Below are 21,395 nucleotides of genomic sequence, written 5' to 3'. Positions count from 1 at the left end.
CAATGCATAATAACTCATAATGGAAACAGTACATGGGTAAAGGCTCAGGCTGCGGTGAGAAAGCATGTCTCAAGTTCCAATCCCAGCTTCCTGGTGACCTTAGACACATTACTTACCCTGTCTGAGCCTCGATTTCCCCATCTGTGAAATGAGGTTACAGGAAAAGAGACAAGGTGCATGAAGCCGTATCACAGTGCCCTTAATAATGATTGTTATAAATTTTAAGTCTCTAAATTATTATTATCTAGTAGTTAAATCAGTAAACTGAGGAAATGTTTTATTTTGGTTTTAGAGATTTAAGTATAGACAACAAGTATTGAACTTACAGATAATCGAATGCCACAGTTAAAAACTTGAGATATTTAAATACAGACTTGTGAGAGCAAGATGAAAATATGCATAATTGCAACTCTGCTGCTTCTGCCTGGGCTTGGAATCGGGGTCTCAGAGGAGGTATCAGGCGCTGATTCTTGTACTGGGTGAGATCTGGGAGGGAGGGGAGCAGGAGTTATTCTGTCACCAGTAAAGCTTCCTTTCCACATCCCAATCATTGAAGAGAAATGCAATAGCTCAGAGTGAGGATCCCCAAACTCTCTCTGAGGGTGACCGAGCTGGGAAGTTCACTACCACTCTACTTCAGTTAAGGTCTTGCTAACCGTTGATAATCAGCAGCTGTTCCCTAGGAGCCTCTCAGACTGGCAACAGCCAGCTCACCTACGCAGGGCTCTGCTGAGCTGTGAGGCCTCGGTCCAGGGCCATCAAGAAGGTGTTTGGATGCACCCAGAGGCTGGATGCTGGGAAGAGTAGGATGCTGGGTCTCTGTGTTTAATGATTATGACATTTCACTCAGTACCACGCACACATAAGCACTTATTCAGTTTCCTTCTGATGAAAAATTGAGATGGAGATTTTGGAGAGCAGAGAGGAGTGTTTTATTGATGGCATACATAAGCAGTCAGGCAAGGTTAGAAGGGATGAGGCCATCCCGTAAGGATTGGGATGAACCGATCACACTCACGGAGCCCTCCCTTCTTTGCCAGTCTCCCCACATACTCACCAGCACACCTGATAACATCCCACTCACCACCCTCTGCCACATCTACCAACGCAGCGACTATACACATGGACACACGCACACACTGAGTCCAGTGAAATCAGGCTAAAATGTCCATTCGTCTTTCTTCCAGACATGGGCTTAGAGTAGAAAAGGTGGATGGAGAGTAGGATATTTACATGTATAAAATTTCATACCAGTCGGCTCTTAGTACAGGTTGCTCTACAGGTTGACCCTAGAATCTCTGCCCAGCCATCTGCTGTGCCTGGGGAAGTTACCCCAAAGCTGGGAGAGGCCTATTGGAAAGGTTATCTCAGGTAGAATTCTCATGCCCTATGAAGGTGGGGTTGATTGCTTTGCTAAGCCTGCTGGTAATATGAGAAGAGACTTTCCTAGCTTCCAAAAAATTCTATCATCTCTCATTCTTTTTTTTTTTTTTCTTTCAAAAATTATTGTTGAGTGCTTACTGGGTGCCAGGTACTCTGCTAAGCGTTGTGGGTTCCCAGTCCTGTAAAGACAGGGTGGTACAATATCATCGGAGAGAGTTGGGCTTTGGTAGTTCTACACCTAGGGGATCCTAGCCACCAGTCTTCTCATTAGCAACTCGCCTGGACATGGTTTTTCCATCTGTAGATTAAAAGGAGTGAGTTAGTTAAGGATCCCCAAACCCTTTCCAATTTGTTAATTTATTTAATTGTTTTTTGTATGATCTTGGCCAAGTACCTAACCTCTTGTGTCTCAGTTTTCCCACTCATAATACGGGGAGAATAGCAGTACCTCTGTCATAGGGCCACTGGGGGGATGACCTGGGTTAATGCATGTAAAGCAGTTAGAACACCACCTGGCACTATCATCCTCGCTATTAGTAACATCAGTATCATTCTTTCCTTTGACATATACTGACTGTGCGTGTACCAAACACTGTTTCGGGAGCTGGAGAGATGGCAACAAACAAAACCCAGCCACTGTCCTTGTAGAGTGTGCAGTCTAGGAGAGACAATAGGCAAGTAAATACGCAACATGGCAGGTGGTCAGAAGTGCTGCTGCAAATGGGAACAGTGAGACAGAGAGCATCGACGTGCAGTCTGGGCGCTGTTTCCCACAACATAGCATCTCACGTTTGACCAGGGATGCGACGAGCTAACCATTTGGTCTCTGACAGAAGAATGCTCTGGGCAGAAGTGCAGAGTCCCTGGGGTGAGAGCACACTTGGCATGTTCTCAGAGCAGCAAGGCCACCATGGCTGGAGCACAGTGATGCGGGGAGGGTGGTAGGGGTCCGAGTGTCGTAGAGGGGGCAGGGAGGCGGGGGAGGGCCACAGACTCCAGGGGGAACTTTGACTTTTTCACTGAGCAAAAGAGGAAACCATTTGGAGGGTTTTGAGGAGACAGATGATGTGATATGACTTTTATCTTAGAAGGATCACTTTAACGTCTGCATTGAGTTTAAATTGTCAGGGAACAAAGCAGAAGCTAGACAACCAGGCAAGCGATGATGGTGATAACATTGACCAGGGTGATCGCAGTGGGTCAATTCTAAAACTATTTTATTTTTTACCTCTAAAAGCTAATACTTTTTCAAGAAATTATTATTTGCTCCAGGAACCCCGCAAGTATGCCCATCGCCCTCCCCAGGGCCCTCTGTAGCAATTAACTTGATTAAAACCCAAGGGACATTATTTCTTCCATGGAAGTGAAAGAGAACCAGATGCCCCCAAACCTTGACTACCCCAAGAAACCTGACTGGCCTTGAGTTACTATTTCCTGGCTGAATGATTCAAGTCTCCAGGGTTATCTGCCCAGTGAATTGCATAAGCATTTCATCCACTTGAAAAAAATTAAATCAAGAAACAAAGCTATGCAAATGAAAGGCTCCAGCTGTCAAGATTTCCAGATGGACCCATTGTTTCATGGATTCTGTTGAGATCCCAAATTCTTTCTCCTTGCTGCCCTCAGTTCCAATCTAAAAAGTTCAAAGAAATTAATTATGTTTAAGAAGTATTTAAGTTACTTAATGAGATTTTTTAAAGTCTTTTGTAAAACAAATTTGAAATGTTTGATTGCCACCTCTAGTGAAGGCTTAAACTGGGTTGTCTATTGAAAGCCAAAATACTACATGCTTTTTGAACCAGCATATTTGCTCTTTTGTGTGATTACTTCTTCCTGGAGATATTTTAGAAATTATTTGTGGAATTACCCACTAAACACCTGATTTAGGATGGGAATAGAAAGAAAAATAAGACAATGTTCATCATGCACTGCTGATATGAGAAAGGTCTTCTTTCCTGACTACCTGAGTCTCTTTCAGAGAGTTTAAAGCTTTATTGTATACTTTCTTATAGACTCTAAGAACCACATAACTGCCTAAAGACAGAATCATGCATTTAACCACAGAATAGAATTCCATATTATGTGGTAGTTTGTTTCTAGGGTTAAGCCCTAAAGTGTGAAGGTAAGTGAAAATTCTTGTATTATCAAATTTACCTTTATTATTTCCATTAAATTGCCCGGGAAGTATAGTATATATAGTGTTATGTCTTCAACTCCATATTGTAATGCTTTTGGATACTAAAATTCAAGAGCTGCAGGCTTGACTAATGGAAGAAACAAAGGGAATTCTATATATAAATCTGGCCTTTCAACCATCCTGTCTTTGAATTTTTAAGTGCCTGATATAGAAGAAAATATGGATTGGAATTCTGAAGCTTTCCTTCAGCAGGGTTCACTCCATTTTATTTTAATGTTAAGCCTCTTTAACTTTAACACATGCAAATAGGTTTATTTTTTGTTGTGAGAATTAAAGGAGAAACTGCAGGGGTCTTTTACAGGAGTTAAGTTCTTAAGTCAGCGCCTAAGCTAAGTGCCCTTTGATGTGACTCTGCTGTCCTGAACAGTGCTGATCCCTCTACATCGCCTTCCTTCCTGAATATTTCTCTTTGCCCTGGGTTTTCTCTTTATTAAAATCTGAATATGTGAGCCATGGTGCTTTGTAGATATGCATGCAGTTTACAGGTTGCCAATTCTATTTTCCTAGGCTAAGTCAAATTGACAGAAATTATAAATGTTTACTATCTTTGTCATCATAGTAACTGCCACTGAAGGACTGAGCATTTGCAAAAAGCATCTAGAACCATCTATTATCTACATGGACTCATTTCCCTTTGATGTAAAGTCAGGATTTCTACATAAGCTGAATCAGTCACTACCATTACCATTTAAAATTAGAAGAGGTGTTATGCAAAAATAAGCCACAGACTCAAGCCCAGAGTCAAGTGAGATAGACTGACTTATACCCTGATGTAGATGCTCCTGTTGCCACAGCCCTTTATAGGAGGATAGGTGCTCCCAAGTTGGCTTAAAATCACCAATGACGAGTTGATGATGGCCGAAACTAGGTGATGGGTATTTGGGAATTTATGCCACTATCCTCTATTCTTTATATAAATTTGAAACTTCCTGTAATAAAAAGTTAAAGAAGCATATATCTTATGGTCTTGTTGTATCCTCTCCATAGTAGGAGCTCGTGAGAAGCCCACAGCTCGGGCTCTGGGATCTGACTGGTCTGCCTTTGAATTCCGGCTCCACCACATAAGGCTGAGGGCGGAGTAACATCTCAGCCTTTCTGTGTCCTTGTTGGTGAGATGGGGATAACAATAGCATCCAAACCATGGGTTGTCGTAATAATTAAATAAGGTGCTACGTGTCCAGTCCTGCCTGACACACAGCAAGTACTCAGTGAAATTAGCTATTGCTTCAGAAGTTAGGTTCGACTAAAGGCTTTGCATCCTAGGTTTCTGATTCAATATTTGTTATTAAGCTCTCTGAGCCATTACACATAGGCACGAAAGTATTTTGCTTGAAAGTCAGTTAAATGGAATTACTGGGAAAAGTTATAAGACATTGCCTAAAAACATAGATTCTGGTGGTCACAGATTGTGGGTTTCAAACCTGACTTTGTCACTTACTAGCTTAAGTGATCTTGGGTGAATTAATTAACATTGCTTGTTTTGTTTTTTTCATCTATAAAAAGGACGTTTGCAAAGATTAGAGCTCAACACAGTGCCCTCAATAAACAGTTGCTATTTTTAAAATATATTCTTATCACTAATATTAATAAATTATAATAGCAGTCATTATATTCATTCATTTATTCATCAAATAATTGTTGAGTGTCTACTCTGTGCTGTGCACGAGTCTAGAATACAGCAATGAGCAATACACATAAAGTACCTTCTGTCCTAGATAACAAACAAATCAATAGATATGTAACAAATATCAAGTGATAATAAATGCTATAAAGCTAAAATAAAGCAGGATAAGTGGGGTGGAGAGTATCCGATATGTTGAGGAGAAGGGTAGTGGGCTACTTTATATGGGCCTGAGAAGCCACCAGATAAGGGGACAGTTGAAGCAGAATTACTGAAAAAGCCTTGTGGCTCTTTGCGGGAAGGGCTTTCCAGGCAAGGGAAACAGAAAGGACAGATGCAATGGCCCAGAGGAGGACATGCATGACTTAATCATAGGGGGTGCAGAGGGGAGGCTAGAGTGGTTGGAACAGAGTGACTGAGGGGCTATGCTGATGGACAGGGTCGAGGGAGGCCAAATCCTAAGGGCCTGAATGGTCATGAGAAGTTTGGGATTTTATTATGAGTGAGGGAATTATCAATGAGTTTTCATCAAGGAGTGCTATATCCAACTTGAGTTTTAAAAGATTTCATCCTGTGGCTGTTCAGTAACAGTTTGCAGGAGGGCAAGGACGGAAAGGGAAGCTTTTGCCATAATCCTGGCCACAGAGGATGTGGTATAGTGAGAGCTGGATAGATTCTGGATATATTTTAAAGAAAGAGTAGAGATGATTATGGCTTGGAAGCAGAGATGATCGTGGCATTGAGGGCTGCTACTAGTCCACCCAACACCTGTGTGTGAATTACAACAGGGATATGGATAGATATTTCCTGCCGGATGCCCGAGAACCTGATGACACCTCTGTGTGGTTAGCAAAAGTGTCCCTTCCTCTCAGCAGACACATCCCTGTACCAGGGCATGGCAAGGCAGTGGGAAGGGGTGGGGAAGCTACTTGTCAGCACCCCCTTGCCCCAGTGTCCCAGAGCCCTTGTGCAGGGCCACAACCCTGGGCTTAAGAGGGAAGACGAAGAGGACGCCAAAATATTGGGCCTGAGCAACTAGAAGAACAAAATTGCCATTTACTGAGATGCAGCAAATTTTAGGAGGGAAATTAAGAACTCAGTTTGGGACATGTTAAGCTTGAGATGCATATTAGGTATTCAAGTGGAAATTTCAGTAGACAGTTGAATATATATGTCTTGCAAAGTAAAAGAAGTAGTTAGAACTGGGATATAAATTTGGGATTCATCAGCATATGAGTTATTATACTACATATATATGTTTAATATGTAGCATAATGATCATAATCATTCACAAAAATAATATAATAAGAAAGTTTTAAAAACAGTTCCTATCAGCACTCTTAAATCTTGTGGTCCTTTTCATCTAGTTTTTGTTACTGTTGTGGTTGACATGTACTTGGGAAAAACATTCAAATGGTTTTTTAAAAGATAAGGTGAAATGAGTCCACATGTTCATTACTTTACCTCCCATTTCTAGAGGTAACCACTGTTAACAGTTTCCTTTGTATCCTTCTAAAATTTTCAATGAATACAGAAATATACATAGATACAGATATGTGTATATCTGGATATATTTGCTTTTTATAAAATTGTTATATGTACTATTTGCAACTTTTTTTTACAATTTTTGATAGATTTTTGTCAAATCACCCTCCACAAATGTCACACCAATATATACTCCCACCACCAGAGCGTAGATTGCTTTTTTTTCACCAGGTCTTATCTAATACTGGACATGGCCAAACTTAATCATTGCCATTTGGTAGTTGAAAAATAGTACCCTGAAAATTTACATGGTTTTTTTTCGTATATATATTGACCTTTTATATTTCTTTTTCTGTGAGCTGACTTTTCATGTCCTTTACACATTTTCCTAGTTTTTAAAATGGTTTGTATAAGTTCTTTGTGTATTAAGGAAATTAGTCCTTTGTCTGTGCTAAGCCGTTTTTCAAATAAATCGTGCCTTGAGTAATTGCTGCAGTAGAAAAACAGAAAGTGCAGGAGACATAAGAGGAAACTTTGGCTGCTGACGACACTGGGGACAGGCTTTTCCTCTGTCTCCTTCTTTACTTCCCTCCACCAAATCCCCACCCCCACTGTATCCTTATCTGTTTTCTTTCTTTTATTTCAATGTCCTTGGCCTTATATGTGCATATACATTTTTTTTTTTTTTTTTTTACCTTATAGACTTAGTAAAAATTACCTTTCGGGCTTTTAGTTTTGTGTTTTAGTATGAAGCCTCCTAACTTTAATGCAGCATAAGACTTCACAATAGGTCTGAACTTGGCACTGATGTATGGAATATACTTCCATAATTGGTTTTATGTTTTCATTATAATCAGTGGAGGAAACAGAGGAGAGAAGAGGAAGCATCAACTATGTATAAGACACGATGCAAATCCTGTGCGATTTTATCTCTTCTCGTCTTCTCTGGAAGGCAGCTTTTATTGCTCTCATTTATAGATGAGGAAACAAAGTCTAAGTGAAATTAAGAAACTCACCTAGGATCACGAGGTTGAAATTTAAAATGTTGGACTGTGGTAGAAGGTCACTATGCCTCTGTTGAATTACAAAGTCCACAGTGTTTTTAGTGGTTTTTTCCCTCGAGGTTTAACAGAAAAGCCTCCTGAAAAAATATTCTGATTGTGTTAATAGGTTTAGGACTGAACTGGCAGATGAAAAAATATATTAATTCACTCAGCTATTAGTCTGCATTAGATTATTAGATCAATAGATATAAATATAAGAATACATTGATACATTTAGTACCTTTGGAATAAATTATTTGACAAAAGAGAAAGAACATGAAGAAATGCATATGTAACGGTGAGGTCTGTGCGTTATAATTTTTCCATCTAACTCTGGTTTTGCCTGTGTTTCAATAATTATTCCAAGCATCTTTCTGATGTGCTCTTTGGAGTGGTCTCCATGCCTGATCTGAGAGCCTTAGCCCCTCACGTGGATTGTTGTGGGATTTAAGGTGAGCAGGCATTTGAGTGGTTGGTTTCTCCTTTGCAGGCTTACAATGGGCACCACCAGGCCTTGGAAGTCCTTCTGCAGTCGCTGGTGGACCTGGACATCAGGGATGAGAAAGGCCGCACTGCTCTGGATCTGGCTGCCTTTAAGGGACACACAGAATGTGTGGAAGCACTTATCAATCAGGGTGCGTCCATCTTTGTGAAAGACAATGTAACCAAAAGAACCCCACTTCATGCCTCAGGTAGGTCTTGTCAAGAGTCTGGTTACCCTAGTTTTGTGGCCCACTTACAAGTTCAAGTAAAAGGATGGCAGCATTTTCTTTCATCCCAATTGTTAAAATATCTATTTTCTTTCTACATCAAACATGCCTACACTCTTCCAAAATGCTTTTGGCTTACTATCCACTTGGTGATAACTGGTATTCTATGGCCAGAGAGCCTCTGGCCTTCTTCTTTAAAGACAATGTTTTTTTAGATCAGTTTTAGGTTCACAGGAAAATTGAAAAGAAGGTACAGAGATTTTCCACATACCCCCTGTCTCCCACATGTGCATAGCCTCCCCCATTATCAACATCCCTCACCAGAGTGGAACATTTATTACAATGGATGAACCTACATTGACACACCATAATCATCCAAAGTCCATAGTTTACATTAGGGTCCACTCTCGGTGTTGTACATTCTATGAATTTGGACAAATGTATAATGGCATGTATCCATCATTCTGCCCTAAAATTCTGCCCTAAAAATCCTCTGTGCTGCATCTGGCCTTCTCCTTAACTCCAGAGAGAGTTCTGAACCTTTGGCCAATGGCAGTCACAAAACTTTCTGAAAAAAGGGCAAGGTGTAGTGTGATCTGCAGATAAATTACATAGAATAAAATCACACAGCATTTCGAAGCACAAAATTAATGATATTTCACAGCTACTTCATAAAAGGAGTTGTCAGACAGCAATCTACTCAGTACGTTATTGTGCAGCCCAAATGGTACTTCTTCACTTTTGCTCTGATTCTTGATGCATCAGGTGTAAAAATAGGGACTGTTAAAAAGTGCATGTATTTTTCAAGAAGTAAGTAATTTGCCTTTTCTGGGACTTTTCTTCAACATACATAAAATAAAACTGTGTCCAGACACTTCTAGACATATACACAGATGTAAAGGTAATGTGGAAGAGTTTCTAGCTCAGCTAAGGCATAATTTCCTTTGGACTCAGGAATTCAATGATAATGGCCTTTGATCAGGAAAGCAGGTATCATCTTTTAAAGAGAAATAACCATGAAGTAATGGATGTATTGAGGAAGAAAAGGAGTGAAAGCAGTTTTCGAAAGACTTTATGATTCTTGTACTTGGGAAAATGTTCTTGGAATGTTAGATTTTGTGGAAGTATTGCCATCCACATCCCTGAATTTCCAAACCACTGAAGAAAAACAATATGGAGATTGAAAAACACGGTGTTGCCTAATTATCTGGAAATGATTGTTCCTGGAAAAAAACTTTGGCAATGGTTGGTATGGTTAAATTATAAATTCTTATTTCCCAAAATCACATTTAGTCTTTTTGGTATTTTTGGTATTTATAAGTATTATTATAAAGTTTGGTATTCTAGGCTTTCTTGGTGTTATCTTAAAGTTTACATTTAGTTCTCCTTTTTAAAGAGTAGTTGCCTATCATGAAGGCAAGCATTGTGCTTCAGTTACCATGTACTTCCTGACAATTACAAAGGGCCTATTTTGATTGTGGAAAATCACCCTTGTGAACAGGTAAACAATGAAGAATAATCATTGTCACTCATTTGCCGCTGTGATATTGGTTGCGGTCCAATGGAGCCCCCTAGTGGTCAAGAGGACTCACTCCTTTTGGGTTTCCCTCGTGTCATTCATTAAAAAGATGCAGGCTGTCATTTGACTCTGTTCTCCACAAAATGTCTGCTGTGCAGAAGCTTTAGCCTGTGCTTTGAGAATCTGCTTCTCCAGAATCTTTTCCAGCTCATTTGAGACGCCAATTTTTTTGTTTGTTTCAAATCCTGAGAGTACAGTGAGGAGGAGGAGCCAGGATGGATTTTAGAGGGTTTGGCACAGATAGTTGTAATGACAGTTGTGGTCTTTGAGCAGCCTGAGAAATGGCTGTCACTCATAGTCAGGGAGAGGCTGAGCTAGTCTGAAACAAAGCTGGACTTGGCAGTGCACAGCTAAAGGAGATGGTAGCATCTTTTTGTTGGAAGGCAACTGCGGAAAAACATAGTTTGTGGGAAGCCAACGAGAATCCTAGGGTAGCTACACTTTTACGATAAGGGGGAATTATATTTACTGAGGGCTATTAGCTAAGTTCAAAAAGCTACTGTACACGGCCTCACCTCCCACCCCCTCACTGCCCCCCCCCCCAAAAAAAGACACACTACTGAAGAAATTGGTTTGCTCTCCAGCATACTGAATGAGTGACACAAACTTAGATGATTTTTCCCCCCTTCTTCTGTTTAGGCAAAAATCAAAATCCTTGGAACCATTATGATTATGAGTGTTTAAAGAATATCAAATTGCTATAGAAAGAGGAATCAATCAAAATATGCTGTACCTCCATTTCATGAGCATTATAAAATACCACCACCTGTAGTATTTAGCTATCAGTCCTCTGCTAATTATTTACTTTTGAGCATACATTAAACCCCTTGCATATTTCACCATTGGTAACAGATTTAATGTAATTTTTAAAACAAAAAGCAAAACAACAGCAACAACAATATTTCCACTAAATTTCCTCCTGAGGTACATAAATGGGATGTTGCTGAGCATTAGCTGAATGCAGTGTCTACAAAATGTGGGTATTATTCCTGTAGTTAATTTGAGTGGTGTCGATGAATGTGAGCTAATTCTAATACGTATTGTCCCTGAAAAATGTGTCTTTGTTAAATTAGCCTTCTCTCGTGACTGGCATGCAATAAAAAGGGCTGTAAAACGCAGCTCTTAGAAGAGCCTCTATCAACCTAACATAGCTGCATCTATTCCCTTCTCTCTCCACATCCATAACGAGGTTAATGCAATGTATTTTATGGTGTTCTCATTGTTCAGAGGGGAGAGAAGGTCACGTTTGGAATTTTAAACATATTTGTTCGCATCCTACTCCCTGAATGGAAAGCCATGTCTTTTGTAAGGCTGTGGGTTCCATTCAACAAGCTGGAGGAAAGTACCTTACCTCAGGGATTGTCGTCCCCGGAGGTTTGCTTCCGGGCCCTGGGGCACCGCAGCTCCTAAAAGAAGCATCTTGCCTGGTGCTTGCCCTGCCCTGTGTGGGCTCTGCCCTGGCCGGTCAAGGCCAACCCAAGGTTGGGGCCACACTTCCTGCCCATTGCCAGTCCCTACCCAGGCAGCTGGGTGAGGAGGGGCAGGGTGAGGGCCTGCCGCACCCTAGTCAGAGCTTGGAAGGGAGTGGAGGACAGAGGAGATGGGGTGGGGGGGTGGTTGGGGGGGGGGGAGGCCGCCGGGAGAAGGCAGAGAAATGAAGGCTTTGATTTGAGGAACTCAGATGGAAGCGTCCGCCAGCTACTGGGGGTCCATCTGTGAGTCTCCTGGGAGTGCCAGTCAATCAATGAGCAGTGAGCCAATGGCTCGTGTACACCTTGCTGGCTTGAGGTTTTGCTTTAAGTCACCACTAATCAGTTGGAGCAGAATAACTGCATCAACGTCTACCTCAGAATGTAAAATGATGGGGAAAAGAGGTAAGATCTGTTCCCGTCTCCCTTCTTCCCCTCCTCTGCTCCCCTCCCCGCTCCTCTTCCCTTCTGCCCCTCCCCTCATTCGCTTGCTCTCCTCTCCCTCCTCCTCTGCCTTCTCCTCCCCCTTCGACCTGCTTTTTAAAAAGGGTTGGAGGCAGGCTAGACACAGGATGATTATACAGAATTGAGAGGCTCTCTTAGAGGAACAGAAAGGATAACTGGAAAGTGGAGAGAGATGATCAGTCCCATAGGAGGAGATAAGAAAGGATGTCCTGTTTAAGGAAAAAAGCCTCTATACAGCAACCAGGAGAAAAAGTTAGTTGAGGACCAAAGTGCCCTATAGGAAGAAAGGGGAAGATGGGTTGGTAACATACACATTGTGTGCTTTGCCCAGCAGCTGGCACGACCTGGAAACCTGGAGATGTCTGTTAGCAACAATTGAAAACCACCCATTTGAAGTCCAAATAAATTTCACTTTGGAGGGATATGTGTGGTCTGTTAAAAGAATGTCCATTATTTTCTTTTTCAGTAATTAATGGTCACACACTGTGTTTGCGGCTATTACTAGAAATTGCAGACAACCCAGAAGTGGTTGACGTGAAAGATGCCAAAGGACAGTAAGTGTTCATGCGCTTGGGGTTGACATTTCAAATCACTGCAGGTGACTGGTTAATTTGTTAAATAGCTAGGAGGGCTGACTGCTGAATTCTAGGTTGGGGGTATATATTGGGGTGAAATTCATGGACGAGGGTCCTAGAATAATGCAGTGGCTTTGCACTGGAGTGTATATCCAAGAAAAATGTGTGTGTGTGTGTATATCTTGATGAAAAACAGCCAACTTTTTAATGTCCGTAGCCATGTGCTCTGGCCTTTTTAAAATATTCCCTCCTTTGTTCCTTTCTATCCATTTTTACCCTCTTCTGAAGCTGCTACAGTCTCATTTTTTAAATTAATAATGGAATAGGACAGACCTCAAGAAGTTATCTCCACTGTAAAAATCCTTCATATTTTTATCCTTCCCGAGTTTGTTTTTCCCGAGTATTTTCCATCTGTTAGCCCGTTCTCCCACCCAGTCTTCTCTTACAAATAGGAAAGGCAGAGCAATAAAGCACTAGTGACTCACCCCAGATATATGAGTTCATGTCAAAGCCAAAGCTGGAACCTCACCTCCTGGATCCCAGCACTTGGATCTTTCCTCTCTGGGCTTGTCTGACTTTTCTTTAAGGCAATGAAGCTTTGTTCAAATAAAATCTTGAGCCAAAGTCCGACATAGAAAACCATGAAGGTAGAGCTGCTCTGATAGAAGCAAGAGCATCTCTTACATATACACACTCCTTACTCACTTGATATTTGGTCAGTGCTACATAGTTCTGAAAATGATGGAATTCAAATGAACATTTTGAGGTGGGACCTTCCTGTGCCCCACCCGTATTGATCAGTCTGCTGCTGCCATTCCATGTGGCCATTAGAGACCAGAGGCAGATAGCTTGTTCCAAGTAGCAGATAGCAAACTGGGGACACTCAGAAAATATCAAGCAATTGTCAAGAGGGGAGAGAGACTGAGAAAGAGAGAGACAGAGAGATGGAGAGAGGGAAATCCTCCCACTGGAAGTGATGAGTATTTTTTTAATCTTCTTTTTAAAAGCCTAATTTCCCTCTTTTCCTAGAACCCCGCTGATGCTTGCAGTAGCATATGGACACATTGATGCTGTTTCGTTGTTACTTGAAAAGGAGGCAAATGTGGATGCTGTTGACATCATGGGCTGCACAGCTTTACACAGAGGGGTATGTGTATTTTCCTCAGCTTTAGTCAAGCAATTTCATAGTGAGCTTGTTTCTTCTTCCCCTGCCCATATGAATTTTTAGTAAGAAAATTGTTTCCTGAGATAACCAATTAACCTCAGTCAGCCAAAAAAGAAATTACAAAATCTTTTGCAAAGGTAAAATAATGGCAGGTACTCTTAGGTCCCGCTCTTGAGTTGTCGCATTTGATTGTGATAATAGGTACATGAACACCTACTGTTGGTAGAATTGGTTCTTTCTGATTGCATGCACATCATAGGAAATTTGCAAAAATTTTTTAAAAGCACAAATAAGAAAATCATAATCGCTAGTAATCCCACCTCCTGGAGATAACCACTTTTTGGTGTATATATCAGCAATCTTTTTTTCTAAATATAGATTTGTTTTAAATTTTAAATTATTTATTTATTTATTTATTTTATTTATGGCTGTGTTAGGTCTTCGTTTCTGTGCGAGGGCTTTCTCTAGTTGCGGCAAGTGGAGACCACTCTTCATCGCGGTGCGCGGGCCTTTCACTGTCACGGCCTCTCTTGTTGGGGAGCACAGGCTCCAGACGCGCAGGCTCAGTAATTGTGGCTCACGGGCCTAGTTGCTCCGCAGCATGTGGGATCTTCCCAGACCAGGGCTCAAACCCGTGTCCCCTGCATTGGCAGGCAGATTCTCAACCACTGCGCCACCAGGGAAGCCCTTAAATTTTAAAAAGAGAGAATACTGAAGATGCTATTCGGAACCTGCTTTTTTTTCTCTTAGTGTATCAAGTACCTTTTTCCATATCACTAAATGTTTTTCTGCCCTATCATTTTTCATCCTCCACTGTGTACAGGTGTCATAATTTATTCCAATGATTACCTAGTTTTGAGTAGCCATGCTATTTTTAATTGTTCTTTATACAATGTAGGCCCATTCCCCACCTGAAATATGTATCCTGCTGAAATACGTATCCTGTGGGTAATTCTTCATACACACCCTGCTGAACTGTTTTTTAAAGCATGTCAAATAATCCAAATGAAACAAAAGCAGAAATCAGAAAATTGCTATTTGAAGATGGTGTTGACCACCATGATCAATGAAAAGAAGAGGAACTATGAGTGGTTAACGCCATAATCATGGATCTTATTTCTTGGGTACTTCCTGTGGGCCGCACAGCAGGCTGAGAGCCTTTACATATCTCATTAGTCCTCACAACAGGCTGTGAGGTCATTATTACTATCCCCATTTACAGGTGGGTAAAGTGAGGCATAGAGAGACAAATTGACATGTCCAAGGTTTATAAGAGGGAACCAGAATTTAACTCACATCTTCCTGATTTTAAAGCTGTTGCTTTCCACTATATCATGATTCCTTTCACGGTTATGTTTGGAGAGTCAAGAAACGTTTCTAAAACGCTGGTGTTCACACAGACCTTTCTGTTATGAATCCTGCTAGGTTGTCCTGCCTCTCTCCTCCCAAGTAGGATAGAGTCTGTTTCCCTTAAGACCCTGGCGTATGTCCACTTACTCTGAGCCCAGCCTCCCTTAGCCAACTGCTTCGCTTCCTGAGTCTTCTCAGATTTGTGTTGTGTTTTTCATTGCGACGCATCAGATTATGACAGGACATGAGGAATGTGTGCAAATGCTGCTGGAACAAGAAGTGTCGATTCTGTGTAAAGACTCCAGAGGGAGGACACCCTTGCACTATGCGGCTGCTCGGGGCCACGCCACGTGGCTGAGTGAGCTGCTGCAGATAGCACTTTCCGAGGAGGACTGTTCTTTCAAAGATAACCAGGGCTACACGCCGCTGCACTGGGCTTGTTACAACGGTGAGTTAACTGTCACTGGGCTGAATTCCATCAGACTTCCTGCCCCAACACCACTGTGATCTCAGAGGAGGTGGGAACAAAGCGTCAATCTGTAAACCAGAGTTTCCAATCTTTCTGCATTCAGATACCTCAAAAAAGATACCTTTTTTTTTTTTTTTTTTGATATTTTTCCCTCCGTGGCTACCATGATGCCATAATGGAGTGAAAATTCACTTTACCCTTTTTGTTGATCAATAACCTTTAACTCCTAATCAGGACTTCTGATGAACTGAAATAACCAGTTTTAATCAGGGTTTCTTCTCTATATGAGACAACCAGGGATCCTACAAGGAATTAAAATAATACAGCTAAAATCAACCAAAACAATATGATGTAATAATCTGTCACAACTGACAGCTGGTAGATGCATGATTTATCTTTCAGTATTTCCTTTTTATGTCTCATAGTCCCCATTTATTTAGTTACACTTGCTACTTAGGAGATTTAAAAATTTGTGTTTCGCTTATTTGAGTAGAAGAGTAAATGCATGCTAATTGTTACATTTCAAAAATACCGAGGCGTCTAAAGTAAAATTGTCTCCATTCCCAAACTTACCTTCTGATGTAATTTGGTGTTTATCTTTCATAATTTTCCCTTGAGGATGTAAATAAATACAGATGTATGTGCATCTATTTTTTTAAAACTAGAATCATGTAACAAATATCATTCCGTAACTCTTCTTGTTGTTGTGTACTTAACATTCTATTGCAGATATCCTTACAAGTCAATGTGTATCAGTATACATTGATCTTTTTAATAGTTGTGTATTTTATAGCAGATAGATAAATAGGTATAGACATGCATGAGTCTTGAGTGTGTATACCAGAATTTAATATTTATTCAGCCAGATCCCTGTTGATGAACACTCAAATTGTTTTCAGGTTTTTTTCCTATTATAAACAGTGCTGCAGTGTGTGTGTTCATATTATGGACCTTATATTCTGTCAGATAAGTTTCCAGAAGTAAAATTATTGATGAGGGCACGTATATTTTTTAATTTTAATAAATTATACCATATTACTTTGGTATATCATAATTTTTTACTCCACCAAATATGAATATAAAACTACTTTCCCAACCTTTTATCAGCCCAAAATGATATCATCTTTTTAATTTTTGTCAATCTGAAGGGCAGAAAAAAGGTATCTCATTTTAATTTGTGTTTCCTTGTCTAATAGTGTATTGATTTATGTATTTGCATTTCCTCTTCTGGAAATTACTTTTTCCATCTGTTGCTCATTTTTTTTTCCTATTGAGTTGTTTATCTTTTCTCACACATTTGTAGGAGCACCTTGTCTTAGGATATGAATCCTCTGTGTGTTATGTGTGTTGCAAACGTTTTCTGTCAATCTACAATTTGTCTTTGCTCCTTGTTGACGATGTCTTTTTCCATACAGAGATTTTTGAACTTTTATGTAGTTGAATCTGTCAGATTTTTCCTTTATGGTACCTGGGTTTACAGTCTTGCTTAAGAAGGTCTCCTACCCCTAAGCGTACATGAATATTTTCCCATATATTTCTTATTCTGCTTCTGTTGTTTTATTTTTCCGTTTTCAATTCTTCTATTAAAATTTTCACTCAGAAACTATGATTATTGGGTCCACAAAGGTTTTATGGTGCTTTAACTGTATCAATTTAATACCTTTCGTTATGTTTTTATTACAGTCCTCCTTTTTTCATTGGTTCTGACCTCAATAAGAGTCAAATTCTCTACTTGTTCAGCTTTGTTTTGCTCCCTCACTGCCATTGGAGGATTGTGATTTCTTTTTTAATTTACCTGCTCATGGGCGAGGTCTCCCTAACCCCCATCAGAGTTAAGCTGTGAGAGCTATCTGGCACTGGAAAACCTACAGAAAGGGGAAGACGCAGTAAGAGTGTTGATTATAATGGCAGGTGGAAAACCTGCCACAATCCACATTTTCTCCCCTGGAGTTGGGTGGGGTAGGTATGGCAGGTCTCTCTGTTCTTAGGCCTCTCGAGGTACAAGCAGGAGAGGGGAAGCAGTCCTCTCCTAAACAATTCACCTTTCCAGTGCAGTCTTCCAGGTCTGAGGTTTAAGCTCCCCTCTCCCCAGAGTCTCCTTCACCGAGCACTTTGAAATACTGAAAGTCGTTCAAGGATCCCCAGTCCTACCTACATAGACCTTTAGATTGAGATTCATATAGTCTCTAAGAAATGGTTTGGGTATATGCTGCCCTAAGCTAGGTACTTTGGGGGAATTCATACTAATAAAGGGGTTGAAGCGTTTGGGACTGTTTGAGTGAGGGTTGGGTATAGTTGGAAAGCTAAACAGTATAACTTACATAAAGTTAGGGGATTTTTATATTCATTACTTCATATGCTTCTCCCTAAAAGCAGTTTCACCTTTTTTTCTTAATAGGTACAAGAAAGGTTTGATTTTATTTTAATACTTAAAATTGTCCAATCTATATCATTTTGGGGTAGATCGGAAGAGAACTCTAATTTAGCACTGAACTCAGCCGAGAAGAAGTTCCAGGGCAACAACCTATATTCCAAAGCCAAATAGCTTTACCTTCTTGCCTTAACAATTTAACATTGCTTTACAAACCTCATTTAGGTCCTTTATCAAGTAAAGCTCCCATCATCCTGTGACATCAATAGGGCAGGTATTCCTACTTTGAGTTTTTCTATGTAGGAAACTGAGGCTCACAGGTCACATAACAACTACGCTGATAGAGCTGGGGCCTAACTTAAATTCAGTTGACTTGAAAACTACCTGTCATCTTGTTGAAAATAATTATTCACATTCACTCATCTACTTATTAAAAAATACTTATCAGGTGCATACTATTTGCCAGGAACTGTTCTTGGTGCCATTTTAAATACTATATAGTGTTTTACAGTCAAAGCCCTTTCACTGGCATTATCTTAAATACTATTTTCTATCACTCACATCTTCCCTTCCCTAGGGTGCATAATTACAAGTGAACCTATTCATATGGGTGAAAGGGAAACTTTCTATTATAAATATGGGCAAACTGAGGCATACCTGTGTTAGGCATCTATCTATTAAGAGCTGAGAGTAACATAGAATTATTCTGCTTATAAATGAAGTCTCTTCTCTTTCTCTCCACCAGACCATATGGCCTTCACTGTTTTATTTATTCATTATGTCTCAGAACACCTGTGAACATAGTTAATAACATTTTGACATTTGGTGAATTTTATTCCATGGAGAATGAATGTTCAGCTAATTCATGAAAATTCATAGGCCAGAATTCAATACTTAATGAAAAAAATAGATTGAATTAAACAAAGTTTCTTTCTTGGAAGCTCCCTAAATTCTTTTGATTCCTTGCAGGTAATGAAAACTGCATAGAAGTACTTTTGGAGCAAAAATGTTTTCGAAAATTTACTGGTAATCCCTTCACTCCACTGCACTGTGCAATGTAAGTAGAAATGCTGGAAGTTAATGGTGTTGCTTGAATTCTTTAAACTACACATAGAGAAATTGCCTTTTGGGGAAGGAAAAAAGGTTTTAGATTATAGATAAGACCAATATATTCCATTTCACTGCTAAAGGCAAATAGGTCTGATAGCAAAGTGCAGTCCATAATGTTAATGATTTTCTAGGAAATTTTTGTGGAGTGCCATGGTTCCAAGGTGGCTCACAGACCATCTAGGGAAACTGCAGGAAGGGGTGGACAGAGAAACACAGTACACACCTCATGAAGAGTTCTTCAGATGTACCTCACATCTGTCTGCCAAATTCTAAAAATAAGTTGGGGTTAACAACATATGCCTGTGGATGATTAGAAAGATATTCTATACCAGTAAGACTTTTCATATGTGGTAATTCTCCATTCTTCATAATGTTGAAATTCTTTTTTGGTAAACGTAATTTTTGCTCCAGTCTCATAGTGTGAACCATTGTTTAGAGAATACAGTGACTTTGAGACAGACTTCCATGGTAAGCTTGGGGGGAAACATGGTCACCTGGGCCTGTGTTCATCTGGGGGTCCATGTTCACCTGGGCAGTGATGGACAGCCTGGGGGCCCAAGACTTGGGAGTGCTTTGTCTTTGCCTCATCTCTGTGCTTCACATGAAGCTGGGTCATTTGATTAGAAAGATATTAGAGGTATAAAGTGGATCAAAAAAGAAGAGATAAGAGATTATGAGTAGGAGTGATTTTAAATCTGAAGAAACATGTCTTCTTCACTTTGTTGTATCTCCAAAACACGTAATATGATGCCTTGTGTAAGTGGCATGCAGTAAACTCCTTCCTCGAAGTAGGGGGTTCTGAAGAAATGCTAGCGGTTACAGAGTGTGTGCCTTTAGAACTGGTACAATGATTAAAGAAGACTATTGAAGCAAACTTGATTTTACACTTCATGAAGCAGGCAGTCTCCACTCTCAAGAGTTCAAAGAGCTGCAAAGTGGGGCAGGAGACAGGAAGCTTTTACAGGATGAAAAATAGGGAACAAGGAAGAGCAGGAATAAAACCAGCTGATTGGCTGGGGTTACATATCTGGCTTTATTTGAGGTATCATAGGAATAGGGCAATCACCCACATAACTTTGTGCTCATGGACTGGCTACCTAGATGGTCTGACCTCTAGGGAGATGGAACATTTACAAGAACGTGAAAACTAAAAGTTAAGTTTCGTTTTGCGGACGTGGTTTCTCAGGAGCAGCAGCACCTGACCTACTGAGGAAAGGTTAATGCAAGATCAATTTGACAGTCCCCCCTTTTGATCAGCCTCTGGCCAAGCAAGAGGTTTGAGCAAAGATGGTGTTGTAAGTTATTCTCAGTTACCATTGCCTCTTTGTGTTTCGGTATATATTTCACCGGAAATGATATCAGATTCATCATTCCAGTTGGAGAAAGACCATTTGTTGACTGATTGATGGTTGCGTACACTCACCTGAAACCTTGAGAGAACACAACAGACCAGAGAGATAATTATTATTAATAATAGTAAAAGTATTCCTAAGGTTTGCAGGGCAATCTTAAGCCAGGGTCCCCATGAACCAAACCAGCTAGAATCAAATACGTCAAGAAGTGATCCCAAAGAGGGACCTACTTCTTTAAGCCAGTTGGTCTGTTTATATATTTCTTGCGACTCTGTCTCCATTTCCCCAGAATTGTTTTTTCAGTGAGTTCGTTCCAGAGAAACTGAGGCATTAGCAATCAGAGGGAAGTTTCTGTAGGCAAAACCACAGGATCACCAGCATTGTAGCAAATCCAGCAGGTTGGAGGTTAGATCAGCCCCCTTTGCAATGGCCTGACATATGTGAACAGTGATATATCTTTCCAGGCAAGGGCAAGGCAAAAGGTGGATAAAAAAATTGTAAAGACCTCCGTGGTGTAAGTATAAGGAAAAGGATGGCCAGAGAGGGGAAGAGGAATGGAAAGAAACATTCTTGATCCAACATCTGGGGAGGAAACAGTTTACTTCGGTGTTAGCTACTTCTGGTCAATTTGATTTTGAGGTCTCTGGCATTTGCCGAGGACTAGGTGTTAGGTGGAGCCTTCTTTAATTTTGAAATATGCACTCAAAGTTCAACACTTTGTAATTTGGCAGCAGTGTCAGTGGTCAGGAGTACTTGGTAGGGTCTTTTCCATGAATCTCTCTTTTGCAAAAGCATCAGAGTAAAACAATTAACTGTCTACAGATGACAAAAGACTTAAAAATGCCTGTGGTTAAAGATCTGATGAGAGTTCATTATAATGGAATTAACAAGAAAATTTGGTTATTTCTGTGACACCCAACATTTAACTGGAATAACTGGATAACTGGAATTATGACTGATAACATTATACCAGGACATACCAGATTTTTAGGAATTTTATACAATTTCTGGAACACATATAGATAACATAGACCCCTACAAATATAACCTA

The 21,395-nt window shown here is 40.3% G+C and overlaps 1 protein-coding gene across 1 annotated transcript in view; it reads left to right on the top strand.

The window, feature by feature from the left end:
• ANKRD44 (ankyrin repeat domain 44) overlaps window positions 1–21,395 on the top strand; it is a 325,239-nt gene that overhangs the window by 288,088 nt on the left and 15,756 nt on the right. Inside the window, 5 exon segments of the mRNA XM_036857992.1 lie at window positions 8,220–8,421; window positions 12,419–12,506; window positions 13,557–13,674; window positions 15,274–15,490; window positions 18,852–18,939. Coding sequence (XP_036713887.1) covers window positions 8,220–8,421; window positions 12,419–12,506; window positions 13,557–13,674; window positions 15,274–15,490; window positions 18,852–18,939 — 713 coding nt within the window.

This window comes from Balaenoptera musculus, chromosome 7 (genome assembly GCF_009873245.2).
Source record: "Balaenoptera musculus isolate JJ_BM4_2016_0621 chromosome 7, mBalMus1.pri.v3, whole genome shotgun sequence".
Taxonomy (NCBI): domain Eukaryota; kingdom Metazoa; phylum Chordata; class Mammalia; order Artiodactyla; family Balaenopteridae; genus Balaenoptera; species Balaenoptera musculus.
Note: the sequence above shows the minus strand (reverse complement) of the source record. Positions and strands in the feature narration are given on the sequence as shown.